Source organism: Xyrauchen texanus, chromosome 3, assembly GCF_025860055.1.
Source record: "Xyrauchen texanus isolate HMW12.3.18 chromosome 3, RBS_HiC_50CHRs, whole genome shotgun sequence".
Classification (NCBI taxonomy): Eukaryota; Metazoa; Chordata; class Actinopteri; order Cypriniformes; family Catostomidae; genus Xyrauchen; species Xyrauchen texanus.
In genome coordinates, this window is record NC_068278.1 from 9605206 (window position 1) to 9623513 (window position 18308).

Below are 18308 nucleotides of genomic sequence, written 5' to 3' on the forward strand. Positions count from 1 at the left end.
CAACTTACCATTTTCATCCAGGGAAAAGTCATCCTGCGCATAGCGGAATTTTTCTGGTCCACAGGCAATGAACACGTCGTCTTCGCCAAAGAAATCTTGCAGGCAAGTCACCTGGCAAAAAAAAAAAGATAGACCTGATGAGCAACTGATAAACATTCTATAAATACCGTAATCAAGAACAATGGTAAGAGTAACAGAGCATCATTTCAAGACCGCTGGTGTAATCCAACCACAACTAGCTCTCTCCAGCAATAATACTGGACAGACTTAACCAACAGGTAAGAAGGATATACATTACAGCCTAATAGCGCAACCAATAATCTGTAATGCAAATATTAAAGTAATTGCTTGTACTGCAAAATTAACAAAATATCTATAAATTTCAGTAGGGATCCTTAACACTGTGCATAGACATGGGTTTTGGATTAGTATTAACATTTCAAAATAAAGGGACTCTACTAGTGATTTATAGAAAATACTGCTGAGCTCATAGTGGATAGCTAGTGCTAACAGCAGGTACTTTGTATAAAACTTGTTTTGCTTTTCATGAACACATCATTAAGCATATATCTCTACCATGTGTTACCAATTTGAATGATTCTCTCTCTCTCTCTCTCTCTCTCTCTCTCTCTCACACACTCACTCTACACACACACACACACACACACACTATTTTTAAACTGAGCTAATTATATTTTCAATCTCCTATCCTTAAACCTAAGCTTTCTAAATTTTTTGATTTGTATTAAGGCAACCACCCAAAAGTTTACTACACATCCTTCTGTTGTTCAAAAGCTGGGACTATTGGAAATATTTTGGATGTTGTTGGAGACTGCTATTCAACATTCTGTACTAAAATTGGGTCACCAAAATCCAAGTACAGAGACCCGCCCCGGTCTATCACTTACAAATGCATAGAGACAGTAATAAATGACAAAGCTAATCTATGTGGCCCAACCATGAACAGCTGTCCAGTGGGTGTGTGTCTGCATAGTGGGTTGCATATGTGTGTGTCATGTGCTAAAAATGGAGAAATGGCCTATCGTCAACATCGATGGCCAGCTGTGTCTAACCACCCTCTGCCCTAGCAGACAATGCCTAACTGGTCAGTGTTTGTGTGTGTGTGTGTGTGTGTGTGTGTGTGTGTGTGTGTGTGTGTGTGTGTGTGTGTGTGTGTGTGTGTGTGTGTGTGTGTGTGTGTAAATGGTATGTCTCAAGTGGCAGTGGGGTTGGTATGGCTGACACATTGATGTATCACCCTATTCTCATACAATATCAAAAATAAAACCAAACACAACAAGGAAAACCAGTTTGGTTTTGTAACTACAGTCTGTCCTTGCCATTTCTCTCAGCTATTTCTCAAATACTATCAACATCACACTATCAATAAACAAAAACTGAGACATTATCAAACAATTAAACTAGTCAACAACTAGAGTGCTAGAGTGTTCTGGGTGGTTGCTAGGGCAACTGACCCTATGTCCTCTTATGTCATTTCTGTGGGATTTTGTACCCATTTTATCATCCGCCATGTGAAATTAGTAAGTTGTTTACACCGGACGATGTTTATCCATTGACATTTTTAGCTAGATATCTTCTTACGAACTTCTTATAATTTATCCAACTTTCTTCATTTTTTTTCTTCAAAAGATTTTCATGATTACGCCTCATGGTCAACATTCACTTTCATTGTCATTCTTGTCCATACAATAAATGTTAGTGGTGACCTCGGACAAAGCAGCTTGGACATTCTGCTAAATATCTACTTCTTTGTTTTACAGAAAAAAGAAAGCCGAACAAGGTTGTAACGAAATGAGGGTGAGTAAACTGAAACAGAATTTTCACTTTTGGGTGAACTAATCCTTTAATGAAATTGAGAGTAATTTCAGTAATATATGCAACTGTGTAGTCAATCTAGTTTTCATTTGAATCTATTTTCTATGTATCAAGAATACGCATTTATTTAAAATCCAGCTCAAAGCTAACACTCAAAAGGCGGGACTCGGTGTGTGGAAAAAAAACCACTCCAACATCTTGTTATTCCTCTCTACTGCCTTAAACAGTGGTGTGACATATTTTTAAAGACTCTTACAATTATCTAAGCTGACATTCAAAAGCAGTCAATCCACCTGTCAATCATGTGTCAGTCCAGCCCCATGCACCTGCCACCCCCCTCCCACTCCAACCCTACAGAACTGTGTTGTGCTGATTAGATGGAAATTCGGAATTCTCCAGAGGCTGGAATGTGTGTGCGTGTCTGATTGAACTGCTCATAAAAGTGGGCCATTAAAGAAGGCCTCATGGGACACACAAACAGCAAATTGTGCCTAGACACACCCAGTCTAACAAAATATATATGTATATTTTATTTATTTATTTATATATTTTAACTTCAGCAACTACTTTCATCTTATGACCCCCACAGGACACAGAATGAGCTCTAGGTCAAAAGTCAAGAGCTAGAGGAGACTAAGGAAATTGTGAGGAAACCATGGAAACAGTGATTTCTATCTAAAGGACAGCACTGATGTAGCACTTCTACACTTAGAAACATATAGATTATTGCTTGCTTTGCTTTACATGTATATTTGAGTTGTAATCAAATATAGACCAGATGTTTCCCAAAAAAATTGTCAGCTGAACTCCTATGACCTGAATTATTTCCTGAATTGTATCCCTTCAGATTTTAGCTAATTTTCTGACCTTTCCTTACAAATAATAAATAATACATTTATTGACTCATTTTCTGTATATGTCAGGAATCAGGGCTGATAGGTTTGAATTCCTCCTCCCCTCTCTCTCTCTCTCTCTCTCTCTCTCTCTCTCTCTCTCTTTCTCTCTCTCTCTCCCTGCTTTGTGCTTTGTTGTTACCTCCATGTGTCTGGTTGGTTCTTTTTGACAGGTGCCATGTGCTGACCATGTTCTGCTAGCCGATTGGCTAATTAGTTTTTCATCATGGCTGCTCATTATAACTGGCGCCTGTTCCTCATTCCCCACTGATCTCCTTCTCCTATTTAATCCCCTCTCTCTCTGCCAGGGTGATAACTCCTCAGTTTGGGATTACAGCCTGTTTTTTTTGTTGTTGTTTATCTAATAAAGAACTTTCTTCATCACAGCTCTTGAGTCCTCTAAGTATATATACAGTATATGTTTTTATTTTTTATTTCTTATACATTTAACATATTTTTAAGTTTGACTAATTAAAAGAACTAGTTCCTGCAGAGGTTGCATATTCATTGTAATGGGCATTAAATCTCTTAAACTCTCATCCTCCACAATCCGCTTTGTTACAGCAATCGTGAAGCTGCATTTACGATTCACATCAGGGCATCAACGGTCAAGCGGCGCTTTGAACTCCACATGAAAAGTGCGTGCTTGTGCGACAGTTTAAGGACTCAGGGCGGACACATCGCAAAGATTCCACCCTAGTTCCACCAGTGTTTTGCTGGTTTATTACTTAATGGTAAATGCATCCATCGCGATAAAACTAACGTGTTAAACTTTTTTAATTAATAGCATGTATTTAACGCTTTAATTTTAACAGCTCTCCAAATTACACATCATATACTGCATATTATATATATAAATATATAAATATATATATATATATTTATATACACACACACATTCCTTTTACTGATCTCATCAAATGAGGCATGAACTCATTGATAACACATTTTAATGTCATATTAGTTGATGTTATACATGTAGTCTTTTAGTCCTAATATTTAATTGCTCCTTTGAATGCCTCCCACAATGGCGTGGCTGGTGTCTTAATGTCCGCAAACAATATACAATTGCTCAGCTGTTTTGAACTTCTTTAAGGCTTTAAGCAAAGAACAAAGAAGATCTTCTCCATAAGTATACCAGGTCCTTAACTCTACCCTAATACAAAAAAGATACAAGTATAATATTGGGCATATGCAGTTCCATGTCATTTTGATCCAATTCAATATTTAATATAATGGATACTTGTATTTACCTTTGTACAAAAACACTTTTGGTACTGTGTTTGGTCGACATGTAAAATGTCCAATGTAAAATATGGGCACTAGTCTAATAAAACAAATCACTGCTTGTCTTGCATCAACACTGTAACTGGCTGGTCGGAAGCTGAGTTTCAGTGTGTGTGTGTCTGTGTGTGTCTGTCTGACCCCTATCTGTCACCTAATGTCACCTCTCATCCAGATGCAAGTTAAAGAGTTTGTTCCTGCCAGCCAATGTGACAGCCATCTCTACAGATCACGGTGAGCAACAGGAAGAACATGAAGCACTTGTGAGTGTGTGTGTTAATTTTCAGAAATGATGGGAATTAATTAACAATACTAAGTTTTAAGAGTCTGATTTCAGTCCTTAATGCAGCTTCACATTGTCAGGCATATTTCAGTCAGCATTTAATGTGATGGCCTTAAATAAGGATGACTGGTGTCCTGAGGTCAGCGATCTTCATTAAAACTATTTGCAATTGGTGTCTATGCCACAGGCAGCTGTAATCATGATCACTGTATGTGTGTGTGTGTGTTGTGTGTGTGTGTGTCTAAGCATTTATTGGGGATGGGTGCTGTGTTGTTTGTCATTTGATATGATTAGAAGTGAAGGGAATGTGCCTTAAACAGAATGGAGATGACCTTCATACTGAGACAGAGGAAATAAGAATTATGATTGTCATTTTCTTTATCTCTTTTATTTATAACTTGAGCTTTTAAAGATTCCATTTATCTTTATATTTAATAACTCTTAATATTTTTATACTTAATTTATATACAGTGGGATCCAAACATCTGAGTACACATTGAAAATCTGGAATTTAAAATGGAAACAACAAAAAGTTGGAAATGGAATAATGGACAAACTGTAAATGGACATAAAATGAATAAGAAATATTGAAGGTTTTGAATTTTTTTAGGCTACTAATTAAATTAGTGCAAATTTATGGCATTGATTATATTACAACTTTTGTAGGTTGAATTTCCTTGTTTCCATTGAAGCACAAGATGCTCTTTGGAATATACATTTTTTAATATTCCAACTTTTCTCCCCAATTAGGAATGCCCAATTCCCAATGTGCTCTAAGTCCTCATGGTGGTGTAGTGACTCACCTCAATTCGGGTAGCGGAGGATGAATCTCAGTTGCATCTGCGCCTGAGACCATCAATCTGTGCATCTTATCACGTGGCTTGTTGAGCGCGTTACCGTGGAGACGTAGCGTGTGTGGAGGCTTCACGCTATTCTCCGAGGTACCACGCACAACTCACCGCACGCCCCATTGAGAGCGAGAACCACATTATAATGACCACGAGGAGGTTACCCCATGTGACTCTACCCTCCCTAGCAACCGGGCCAATTTGGTTGCTTAGGAGACCTAGCACTCAGCACACCCTGAATTTGAACTCGCGACTCCAGGGGTGGTAGCTTTGGAATATTCTTAAATCAAGCTGATAACATGGATCATCAGGTGTTGCACAAACTAATTATTAATTAATAGCTAATAACAAAACTATCCGTTCACTTAAATTGTTATGCTGACCATGTAATTTCTAATGTTAGAAATTTTAATTAAATAATGAAAAATAAAACTATTTTCACTTGTGGAACAAACTGTACATTGCACTACGTGTTTACAACTATTGTCTTTGTGCTATTGTTTTTTAGTATTGCTTTGGCAAAATGCACGTACAATTATTTGTCATGCCAAAAAAAAAAGGACATAAAAACTTAAAGTAAAACTGAAAAGGACAGGAAAGGGCTACACAAAAGACTAATTCAAATAAAACCTTCTATTGTGTACTATCGTCATTAAATGAGTGAATGAAAGTATATTGTAGTCGATGTGGGTAAAGGTGTATTGTGTTCACGTCACTTTGATCATGCTGTCATTGACCACACTATCGCAATCCTTTTGAACATTCACCCATTTGTGTCCCTGTTTGTCCAGGAGGCAGCACGGATTGGGTTCATTGACAAAACAAACTCCAAAACAAATCTCTGCATATTGCTGTTTCTTGCCACTGTACCACTCCAGTCTCTTCATGCGTTAATAACTGCCCTAAATTTCAAATGATTTTGTACATCTGGACCAATTCATGAAAAAAAGTCACAAATCAGATAAAGATTTCTGCATGTAAAATGAGGGTCCTTTATATTCTTCTTTTGACAGATCCCAATAGAGGATGAATTGAGAAAATTTACGAGCGCTATATATTTATGAGCGCCAATCATGTGGCAGCAGTGCAGTGCATAAAATAATGCAGATACAGGAGCTTCAGTTAATGTTCACATCAACCATCAGAATGGGGAAAACATTTGATCTCAGTGATTTGGACCGTGGTATGATTGTTGGTACCAGATGAGCTGGTTTGAGTATTTCTGTAACTGCTGATCTCCTGGGATGCCAGGCTACAACAGCAGAAGTCCACGTCTTGCACTTTATAGGCACCATATTGTTCCAAAGTGCTAAGTGAGTGTATGTATTTATACAGTGTATACAGGGTTGGGAGGGTTACTTTTGAAATGTATTCCACTACATGTAAAATGTAATTTGTAATGTATTCCGTTAGATTACTCAAGGTCAGTAATGCAGTAATGTATTCTAAATACTTTGGATTATTTCTTCAGCACTGGTAGATACAGTGTTGTTTCTGACACAAAATACATCAAATTGTTTTAAGGATTTTTAAATATTTCTACAGGAAAACAATACAACATTTTTATCAAGAATATGATTTTTGCCCTAATATCAAAGGTCTTACAAGAAAAAAGAAATTATGATCCAACGTGAATTTTCTTGATAAAAATATGATCGTGTCTGGTAACATGTGCATGTAAAATAGCATTTTAGCGAGAAATAGCATTTTAGCTTAGCATAAAGCTAACAATTTACACAAGGTTTATTTCTATTTCTTCTGCTCCAAACTTACTTCAAACTTACTTCTCTGTCTGCTCGTATGAATGTAACATCATAAGAAAGTGTTTCACCGCTGTTCAAATGCACTTTGGATTGCATCATTTATAAGTATAAATGTTTTCCATCTGAAAGGACTAAATATTAAATGAAACAAATTACAATAAAATGCAAAGAAATCTCTTCAGTAATCAAAATACTTTTTGAATGTAACTGTATTCTAATTACCAACTATTTAAATTGTAACTGTAGTGGAATACAGTAACTTATATTTAGTATTTTAAATATGTATTCCTGTTACATATATTTCGTTACTCCACAACCCTGAGTATATATACTGTATATGGGGTCAGATTATCACTCTTACATTGCGATTACAACAATGTATTATTTTGCAATTCCTTAAAAACTTTATAGGCAATGTCACAAAGACAAAATATAAAATTCAAGCAGAACATTAGATTTTATGAAAATCATTCTTCTGTCAACTATTTTGTGCAGGAACAAATACTAGAGCAAGATTAGAAGTGAAACTGTAGAGTCCCAATGGACCAATGAGTCAACAGAGAATTATCGCTGGATTATGAACACGTCATTCAAAATTTACCATCAACAAACTGTCTGAAGTCAGTGACAAACAGCGATAAAATATCCAGATGAGATTTCAGATTCTTTAGGTTTAAGTCATGCATCATGCATAATAAATCATGCATGTGGTCTGATAAAAAAACAATGCTTATTGATAATTAATATTAATGAGTCAATTAGCTTTGCTTTGTTTTTGCCACTTGGGAGGCAGTGCATGCAGGCACACTGTTGCCAACTACTTTCAATGGGAAGTAGCTAAAGCCTGCTCGAAAAGTCACTAAATGTCGCTAGATGACTTCATGCACTAATTAGCATATTTATGACGTCATCGAGTTGTATTTGCATTCTGCCTATTGTCAGCCCTTTACATCTGTTTGCTGCTCTCCTACTCTCTGTGCTCACATACAGTATTTTAATACAGCCGAATTCTCAATAAAGCTGTTCTTATTTACATATACATGTTAACCAGCAGTCACTTCCAAGCCATTGTCCCCCTCGGTCATTTTCGTTGTCAGGCCAGTGATCGTTCTTGCTCGACAATGAAAACAAACACTAGCCAGACAATGACAACAACCGAGGGGGTTATGACAACTCTCTGAATAAATTTAAGGTGTTATAATGGATATAACAAGTTGCTAGGTTTGTTATTGGCAGACTAGATCTGCAACGCTACTGCTGCAGAGCAAGTACTAATACTGTGTTCAGTATGTAGGACATGCTACTACTGCACAATTAGACACATACAATCCAACTGAAGCAGATCTAGACATGTTGTGCTAGGCAATTTAAATGTAAGACAAAGAGGGAGTATGCAAATTGATTGGCTAACAAATTACAAGTCAAAAGACCAATCAGCTGCACCATGCAAGCCGACTGTTTTAACAGATCTAAACATGTCTGTTTTGTCATTTCAAAAGCTCAATGTTAATGCTGATTTACATGTAGCTGATGGTGGTCAAAACTATAATAATCAATAGTCTCTTTAGAGTCCTTAACACAAATTAAGCACACACACATACAAAATGGCACACCCTATAGCCTATAATATAGTCTTTCCAGCTGCCATGGCCACATGCCTCATATACCCCAATAGCCCCTCCCAAACGCACCCACAAATCTAATATAGGTCATACAGGAGTCCTCATATAGGATAACACACACACATAACACACTGCCAATCTGCAGTCTGTCAGTTATTAACCTCATTGCCCCTTATGGTCCCATTGTTCTATGCTGGACAGAACAAGCAGTGGACAAAGACTAAATAACATACAGTTTGTCTGAATGTTGCGAGGCTGCCATTGTGTGTGTGAGTGTAATTGCAGATAAATATGTGCTCAAGACCCAGGTATTGTGACTATTATGAAACTGATTTACAATTTGGCCAATGTCAATGTAGCCCTGGTCTTTACTCCGGCCCATTTCTCCTGCGTTTTCTACATTTATATTTCACCAGGTGAGGTTAAATAAGGAATAATGTTTATTATTATTCACAAGATATTAATGTATGTCCATACACACAATTTATGATCTGAGGGGCACGTTTCCATTTAGTCAAATGTTTCTTTGCGTGCCCTCACTTTTTCAATTTTGATCACTTGATTATCTAAATAAATAACAAGATATGCATTGAAGTGAGAATACAAATGTGGATAAATATTGTCAATGATGAAATATTTAGATACAGTAAATCCTCTCAAGGACTCAGTGATTGTGTTCATTTAACCTCTAAAGGCCGCGGTTATACTGCAATAGTTCAGCGCAGGCCACAAAGGAACGCTGAGGAATAAAATATATATTTTAAACTATCGGCATAGATTTGTGCATATAACTGATAGTTCCAAAAAGCAACTATTGACACCAATGAATCAGTAAAACTGATACATCAGTTATACCTAGTATATAACTGCCACTGTTGTATAAGTGGAATAATTGTCTCCCTGTCGACTCCATGGATGAATCGATGAATAATTGAAAATAATGCATGCCTAAGCTAAGGTGTAACCACAGCATTACCAGCTCGGATGTGCATTAATTTTTAATAATTCAGTGGTCTGATGTCAATTATTCTTTACGTGGTTTATTTAAAGTGGTGGTGGCGTAGTGGGCTAAAGCGCATAACTGTTAATCAGAAGGTTGCTGGTTCGATCCTCACAGCCACCACCATTGTGTCCTTGAGCAAGGCACTTAACTCCAGGTTGCTCCAGGGGGATTGTCCCTGTAATAAGTGCACTGTAAGTCACTTTGGATAAAAGCATCTGCCAAATACATAAATGTAAATGTAAAATGTAATAAACAGTAACCACAGTCTTGGGAAAAACTAAAAATGCCACAGGAGAACATTTTTTGTTCCACAAAGAACCATATAGGCAACTCAAGATAATATATACAATAATTATAATAATACACTGAAAACCCTAAGTTTATTGCACTCATTTAATTGAGTAAACTCGTTCCCTCAATTCCATTGAGTGATTGGGTCTCCTAAAACTTGAGAATTCAAGTTCAATTACTTGGTTTTCAAGTAGAGTGAACTTAACTATTTAAGTTGAGTTAAATACATGCGAGTAGACTTAACTCAGATTTCAATTTATATATTGCTGTTTCTACTGTTGTACATTTTAATTGAATTGATTCAATTTTAGATCAAACAACAGCACAGCTCAAATAAAGATGATAACTGATTCTAGGTCAGTTATGAAATCATTCTTTACAGAAATGCATATATGCACTTCAGCTGCAACAAAGCATAAATAATACAACAAAAGAGCTAAAACATCTATGTATTCTTAATAACAATTATTTAAATTCCCCAATCTGTTCCCTCTGACCAAGGAAACATAATTCAAGCAGCAAGGGATTGTGGGTATTCCCCGTAGCCTCAATTTTGTACTCAGTAGTTTGAGTTATTAAAACTTCAAATCTTATGTTAAGTTCAGTAAACTTAAATATTTGAGGTATGAGTCCAAAACCTGACATTTCAAGTAATACTTGATAAAGACAACTTGATTTTTACAGTAATGACAACTTTAGGGTTTACAGTGTCCTGTTATTTTTATGACAATAATGAGAATACACTTGCATTCTCTTAAATCCATGCTGAATTTTACCATAAAAGATTCTCAGAGGCCCCCAGTCAACTCAAAACATCTAGAATGTCTTAAAACATGTGTTTTCACTTCTTATCTTGCCAATCTACAGCAAAAGCGTTCCAATACACATTCTTGACTCTGATACCATATAAGGGGAAAAAAGGAGGAGAAATAAGCTACAGAAGACTGTTAAAGTCCAGCCAAATGTCTAAACACTACCCATATTGTTTTCAGACTTAACCAGGAATGATGTTGATATCAGATCACGCAAGGTTTTTATAGCCATATGAGCATTAATATTTAATATCTTGCTTTTTTGAGATCTTTTTGAGTAGTCCATATGATTCATGCCATATATTCCAAGACTTCTGAAGTCATACGATAGCTTTGAGTGAGGAACAGACTGAAATGTAAATTGTTATTCGCTCAAAATCTAGCCGTCGTGGTCACCATTTACATTCATTGCGGAAAAGGGCAAAAAAGACTTGGGGTTTAACTTGGGGTAGGGGTTTAACAGGAGTACTAAATTAGTCCTGTGCTTTCTATGATACATGATATACCCTCTACCCTCTCTCACTTTTATTTGTGGTATCACCTTCAGCAATCAGGCTAAATAATGTCTGCCCTTTCTTTAAAGAGAACAATTAAAGTGAAGCCATGGAAGCAGATAACTCAATAACCCAGTAAGGTGTTTGTGTGTGTGAGGAAGATAAGCTTCCGAGTTTCTTGTACTGCTTTGCATTTTCATTCCACCATAAAAGCAGATCCTCATCCATTGGTAGGCATGACTCCAAGAAGAACTGAAATCCAATAGAGTAGATTTCAATAAGAATCAAAATATTACAAGTATTGCCACACTTGAATACACACTTGGCCAAAGACGCCATCATAATGACATCTCTCATTTGGTAAGACATTCACAGGGAAAATACAGTGTAATTCAGTACTGCTCACGGCAAGCAAATGTAATCAATTAGTTGATTACTCGAGCATATACCAAGTTAAAATGTGAGGAAAAAAGCAAGTATTTAGATACAGAGAGAGAGAGAGAGAGAGAGAGAGAGAGAGAGAGAGAGAGAGAGAGAGAGAGAGAGTAAGAGACAGCCTCAGAGACTTCAAAACAAAGACAAATTGAATTTATTATGATTTCTCCAGCGTGTGTTCTTAAGCAGAATGATTGAAGCGTAACATCTAGACAATCACTTTAATAACCTGTCAGCGCCTCTGCTGAAAACCATTACACACACACACACACCCCTCTTAGAACAGAACATAGAACAGAAGTCAAGACATATTGTCTGAACGCTGTCTGAAAAGAGGTGTGGTAGTATTTCATCAAGCCCAAATATTTAGTTTCAGTGTGTTAATTACTGACAAAAATGTATACTGTTTTTTCAGAAAAAATAAACTTTCCCAAATCAAATTAGATTTAATAAATGTTTTAATTATGACATTTTCCATTAAAATAATTCAATGTCAACCCAGGTCTTTACTAGGGATTTCTGCCATTGTACTTCTTTAGTCCCTAGTGTGTGACAATTGAATAATGATGAAGAAGTCTGTATTAAGGCAACAATAATAATGACTTGAAATTCAAAGCCCTGTCAAGTTCTAGGCTCCAAGGAGTAATTGTATGAAATGTCTGATTCAAAATGCCTTTAGTCTTATCCTGTTTTAACTTATCAGTGTAATACAATAATAATTTGTGGCAAGCAGGGTGTGGCCGAGTGGCGTCTGGGCAGAGTGAGGCCGGGGAGAGAAGTGGTGAATGAGTTCCACCTGTGCGCCACACCAGTCTCGCAATCCAGTGAGGAGTGGCAGGAGTATTTAAAGAGAGGAGACAGCGGCAGACGGGAAGAGAGAGATCCACGGAGCTGTGTGTGTGTTTGTGTTAATGTGTCTGCTTAAAAGCAAGGCTGTTCAAAGGTGTTGATTGCTTTTAATTGGTGTAAAAATTGGTGAAAAGCACGTTTATGTTTGATGTACACCGAAAAGTGGTATAATTAAAGTCTTATGTTGGAGTGTTCACCCAGTCCCCACTTCCTCTTTTCGTAGAAAGGCTGAGGTCTGCCACATTTGTGCCAAAACCTGGGACTTAGAGGAAGAAGGCGCTGTCATGGAGTCCTCGCTGCTGGCTGAAGATCGTGATGCTGAGGAGAATCCCGATCTGGTGGTGCTGGAGCAGTATGTCAGCTGGAGACCGAAAGGGACTGCAGAGTGGGTCCAGGCCATCACCCAGTGTTGCTGATGGAGGCAGTGCCGCTGGCTGAGGACCAGTTGGCGGCATGTTCGGGGGCCGGCGAGCCAGTCTCTCTCTCCCTTCTCTCCTCTCTTTTTCTCCCTCCCCTTCCTCTTCTTCCTCTCATCCTGTTCCTATTCCCGAGCACATGCAGTTCGGATCCAGAAGACATCCTGCAGTGTGGCGGCCGAAGCGGAAATGGGGGGTAAGTCGCAGGCTGGATGGGTCCCCGGCCTGAGATGGGGCGATGGGGGTATATGGCAAACAGGGTGTGGCCGAGCGGCGTCTGGGCAGAGTGAGGCCGGGAAGATGAGTTGTGAATGAATTCCACCTGGGCACCACACCGGTCTGGCGTTCCAGTGAGGAGCGGCAAGAGTATTTAAGGAGAGGCGACAGCGGCAGACAGGGAGAGATAGACACACGTAGTTGTGTGTGTGTTTGTGTTAATGTGTCTGCTGTAAAGCAAGGCTGTTGTGTTGAATGTTTTTAGTTGGTGTGCTGAAAAGCACGTTGATGTTTGATGTACACTGAAAAGTTGTATCGTTAAAGTATTATGTTGGAGTGTTCACCCGTTACACCCGGTATGATGTCTAACACTGAGAGCACGAAATTCTATGAAGGATTGCTATTTTTACATGTAGTAATTTGAACAAGGTATATTAACTTAGCTGGCTAATCGGTTAGCATCCCAGATAGCACACATACATATCCGAGATGTCTATTTAAGAGTATTTTATCTGGAAAACATTGCATTCTAATTTAACATCTGATAAAAATCTTTATAAAAGCAGATATACATTCATTCTAAATTAAAAGGGTCTTAACCATTAAAACGCGTTTTTGTGCCTGTTATTTACTTTGAGAGCATTATTAAAGATAAATGTTACTTTGTACAACCTTCACAATGCATTTCTTCATAGGCCATGCAAATTTTACTTGGAATTGCTGTCAGGTGACGTAACACAAGGACAATTGCGTTTCAGCCCGTGCACGAAACGGTGGTTTTTCGCATGTGCATAAGGGGATTTAAGCAATTTTATGTGTTTTAGTGTGGATGGGCAACTTTTGGAAAATGCTTGAAAAAGGCAGTGTGGATGGAGAGTATTTCGAAAACGAAAATGCTGTTTTCAAATGTATCCGAATTAATGTGGATGTAGCCTAAGGGGATGGAAAGGGGTTTTAGCTGTTTTACTAGGGGGATGTTTTTTGCCTTTTCTTTCAACAAGGGGGATGGTATCTCTTTCGCATCCCACCTCATCTCAAGCCCTGACTATGGTATTTGTAGTAAAACCAGTAACCAGAATATGAACCATGGTTACTACAGTCATGCTTACTACAGTATTATTATAGTGAAACCATGTTTACTATATGGTCTACAGTTATTACTATAGTAAAACCATGGTTTCTGCCAATAAACATGGTTACAGTTGTGGTTACTACAGTCACGGTTACTACAGTATTACTATTTGGGGTGTAAATCGCAAGTTTCATCACGATACGATCTTATATCGATTCTCTTAACCAGCAATCAGATGTTTGTCGATACCTCAAAGTCTGCCGCGATGCAATTACGATTTGATCTGATTCAGGGGCCTGCGATCGATTTTAGGATATTATGTGCTAATTTGACTATTTTATTGAGCTCTCTGAAAAGTGCAAATCCATTGCTTGATCGGCTCTGCTCTATACTGTAACCGGAGTTTGCAGCCCTGTTGACATGCACATGGATAGAGCACAGCGCCATATTTAGTGCTTATAAAGCAAGAAGAATATCATAAGGTTGCTGCATCGCCGGATGGAACTGCATACAGACGTGGCTGGCAAGAGAATTTCAAAATAAAGGTTTTGATTCAAATAAAATACACTGATGTTTGTGTATTGAACCAATGACATCGTATCATTGGTAATTTGATCGATGCATCGATCCAGATCAATAGATCCTTACACCCCTAATTACTATAGTAAAAGCATGATTTCCATAAAAAAATTTTAAATAAATAAACAGTCATGGTTACTACATTTACATTTATGCATTTGGCAGACGCTTTTATCCAAAGTGACTTACAGTACAGTACACTTATTACAGGGACAATCCCCCCAAAGCAACCTGGAGTTAAGTGCCTTGCTCAAGGACACGATGTGGGGATCGAACCAGCAACCTTCTGATTAACAGATATGTGCTTTACTCCACTACACCATTGTTCATTGTTCATCTCATAAGGGTCCATTTATCAAGAACCTGTATTTTAGGATTTCTAATGAGGCACCAAATACTCATATAAAGGTTCTTTTAGCAAATGGAATCAGGCTTTGAATTTGACACTACATCATGCCAAAAGGAAAACGTCCCTTAGTCAAAATTTGCAGATATTATTCTCGCTTAATGTGCTTAAATATTTTAAGCAGGGTTGAGATAGCAATGTCATATAACTTCAGTGACATTTGGACTTGTATTGTACATTATGTGCTCTAATTAAGTTCTATGAAAAGTGGCCCTGTCATCACCACATGCAGCATTAGTCAGCATTTAAAGTTGCTTAGAATACTGAGCTCAGCACAGACGCAGCAAATAAGAGGATAAATACGCGGATATTCTGCAGAAGGCCTGTCATTCGCATCCTCTACAATTTACCATTTAATAGCTGAATTCCGCAGATTTTCTTTTACAGTCAGTGCTGAAAATGTGAGAAAGGTGCACAGATACCGTGTGCACAGATACCATAATCCCTGATCCAAAAGTCAAATTGTAAAAACCTGCTATTCCTTTCCTCCATCCTACCCACAAATGAGCACACAGAGAGAGAAAGTGATTCTAACAAAAAGGACAGTAACAAACAAGTGTCATCTTTATTCACCCTGCTGAGTCTCTTATCACATATTCCAGGAGGAGGCATATGCTAATATTTCTCTTCCAACACAGTGATAAATGATGGCGTGTGAAACCTGATTTTTATTTTTTCCGTTTTCAGTGGGTTTAAGGATGAGCTGTATCCTTAAAACTGCAGGATTAGACAGATTATGAGTCAGCATGTCAGACAAAAAGTGGATATTTTTATAATAATAATAAAATAAATTTTGAGTTTTGAGTCTGGTGTACCTAAAAAGTACTGTGATTTAAAATATATTATACATCTCTGAGAGTCTTCAAAGGCATTAAGAGGGATATGTATAACTCTGGACGACTGTTTTGTTCATCACAAGGCTCTTTAATACTCCGAATCAAAACACTTTAGTTTCTGACACATGTGCTTTACCCAAATATAAAATAAGTACAAAAATGTATTATCCCTTAAATGCATACCTCGGGTCTTTAGTAAGATGGGACCTCATTCCTCCTCTTTACCTCATCTATTTTTTTGGAGTTATGCCCCAAACTTTCTAGTATTCCTCAACTAAGTATTCTCTTATGAATAGTCTGATAATAAAAATGCTAAATATAAAAAATAAACCTAAAAAAGTAAATTGCTTAACACTGAAAGCCTGACATGTGAAAGAATTGTCAGAAAATTCTAATTTGTTTTCATAAAAAAACTATTTTTAGTACCATTAGACAAACTATAAAAGAAATTGTTTTTTTATGTATCATATTTGATACATTAGGCTTTAAATGTCATTATTGTCCTGAGGCCCAGCAATTCATTTTTGTGTAGAATGTTTGAGAGCCATGACAAATTCCTCTCCTTTATCTATAACTATGGATTGAGATGTAACACAGTTCAATTCAGCACATTAAATACAATACGAATAAAATATTCTTTAAAATATGTATTTTTTTTTTAATCAAATGTGCAGTATTTTATACACCAAACACTATGTTGACATTTAAAAAAGGGGAAATAGTAAAACTTTTTTTCACTGGGTCTCAAGTAAGATGACATCATAATAGCTTGTAATTTAAAATAATGAGATCTTTATAAGGACAGAGCCGATCTCAGAAATAATGAGATCTTTATAAGGACATTCTGCATATAGAAAAATATTCAGAAATATTAGTTCATGCTTTAAATATATCTTATAAAAAGTATGTCAGAATTTTCAAAGCCCTGTGATTTTTTTTTTATTGTTTTATATTATTATTATTATTTTTTTTTTTTTTTGTGGTGGTGGGCATGAATGGAATGTAATGGTGATTGAGAGATATACCTCAAAAGCCTGATGAATCATATTTGATACATGGATTTCAAAGTTATTTTTTAAATAAAATAATATACAAAATTTAAATCAAGCACACGTTGTTTATGTTCAGCAAATACTCATTTTAAAATATCAGTACCAATTTAATCATTACTGTCACTTTTACTTTATTAAAATAAGCTGTCATTTATCCCAACATAAGAGTCACTTTTCACGCAAATCCACCACCATTTTAAATAGAACGATATAAACATTGAAACCACTTTTATTCACAAATAACCACTAGATGGTGCCATAAACATGTGAAGCTTACATACCACAGGTTGTTTGGCTCATTAGCATGTGAAACAGGAGCCACGAAACGTTGTGTATTATATTTGATACACGTTTACAAAAGTAAATAGCATTGTTAGCGACCGAAAATACAGTATGTGTCGCAATGTATATTTGCAGTTCCATAAATTATTTTATATCTATATAATTTATATCTATATAAGTTTACCATCACAGGATATCAATTTCTTTGTTTATTACAAAACATTTGAGTAGTATGATCATACAAATGACTACTATTTCATGTTGATTTTCTCTGTAACAATGGTGAATTATTAGTATCCCATATACACTTACTTATTATACCTCTGTTAAATTTTCATCTACTGGATATAATCTGGTCATCAATTATTCCACTGCATGTTGATGTCAGACATTATTAATATATTCTGTGTCATACTTTCCATATTTCTATATGGCTTTTTCAATCATATGGCTGTTTTCCTTTTAAAACCATACCTTGATGTTGTTTGGGATGCCTCAGGATGAATTAAGCATCATCCACTCCTATTGGAGCACCAGAGTTGGGTGTTAAAACCAGGTTTAAATAGGGTCTAAAAGAGTTTGAAATCTGAAAATGGTGAAAATGTCAAAAACAATGTAAATCTGTACTATGTTATGAGGCAAAGCCGGCAAAAAGACCTGTCAGAAGACAGGTAAAGAGACTAAAACCTGCATATTTCATCTGTATTCTCACTAAAGTCATGCTGTAGATGATAAATGATGTCTTGCTTGTTGAGATGTTTGCTGAGGGAGTGATTCAGCTTGTTTATCATAGAATGCATCGATTTAATGATCTAGCTAAGAAAGAATATGTCCTTAATGATTTAACTTTGTGCTTTGATGGTACCACACCTAAACTCCATCAACTGGAATTTAGCTTCTCTTATTACACAAAAAAAAGATGTGCTTTTATGTGTGGACAAGGCTCTTAAAAGATAATTAATTACTATATACACAGCAGATAACCTAAGTTGTGTACAGAGTGTACAATTGATAACACAAATGAAGAGAGAGAGAG

The 18308-nt window shown here is 36.7% G+C and overlaps 1 protein-coding gene across 2 annotated transcripts in view; it reads right to left on the bottom strand.

Moving 5' to 3' along the window:
- The window catches only part of LOC127631403 (neuronal migration protein doublecortin-like), an 83008-nt gene that overhangs the window by 18242 nt on the left and 46458 nt on the right, over window positions 1–18308 (bottom strand). For both annotated transcript variants that reach the window (XM_052109525.1, XM_052109520.1), the window contains exon 4: window positions 9–111. In XM_052109525.1, the coding sequence (XP_051965485.1) occupies window positions 9–111 (103 nt within the window). The remainder of the gene's footprint in view (window positions 1–8; window positions 112–18308) is intronic.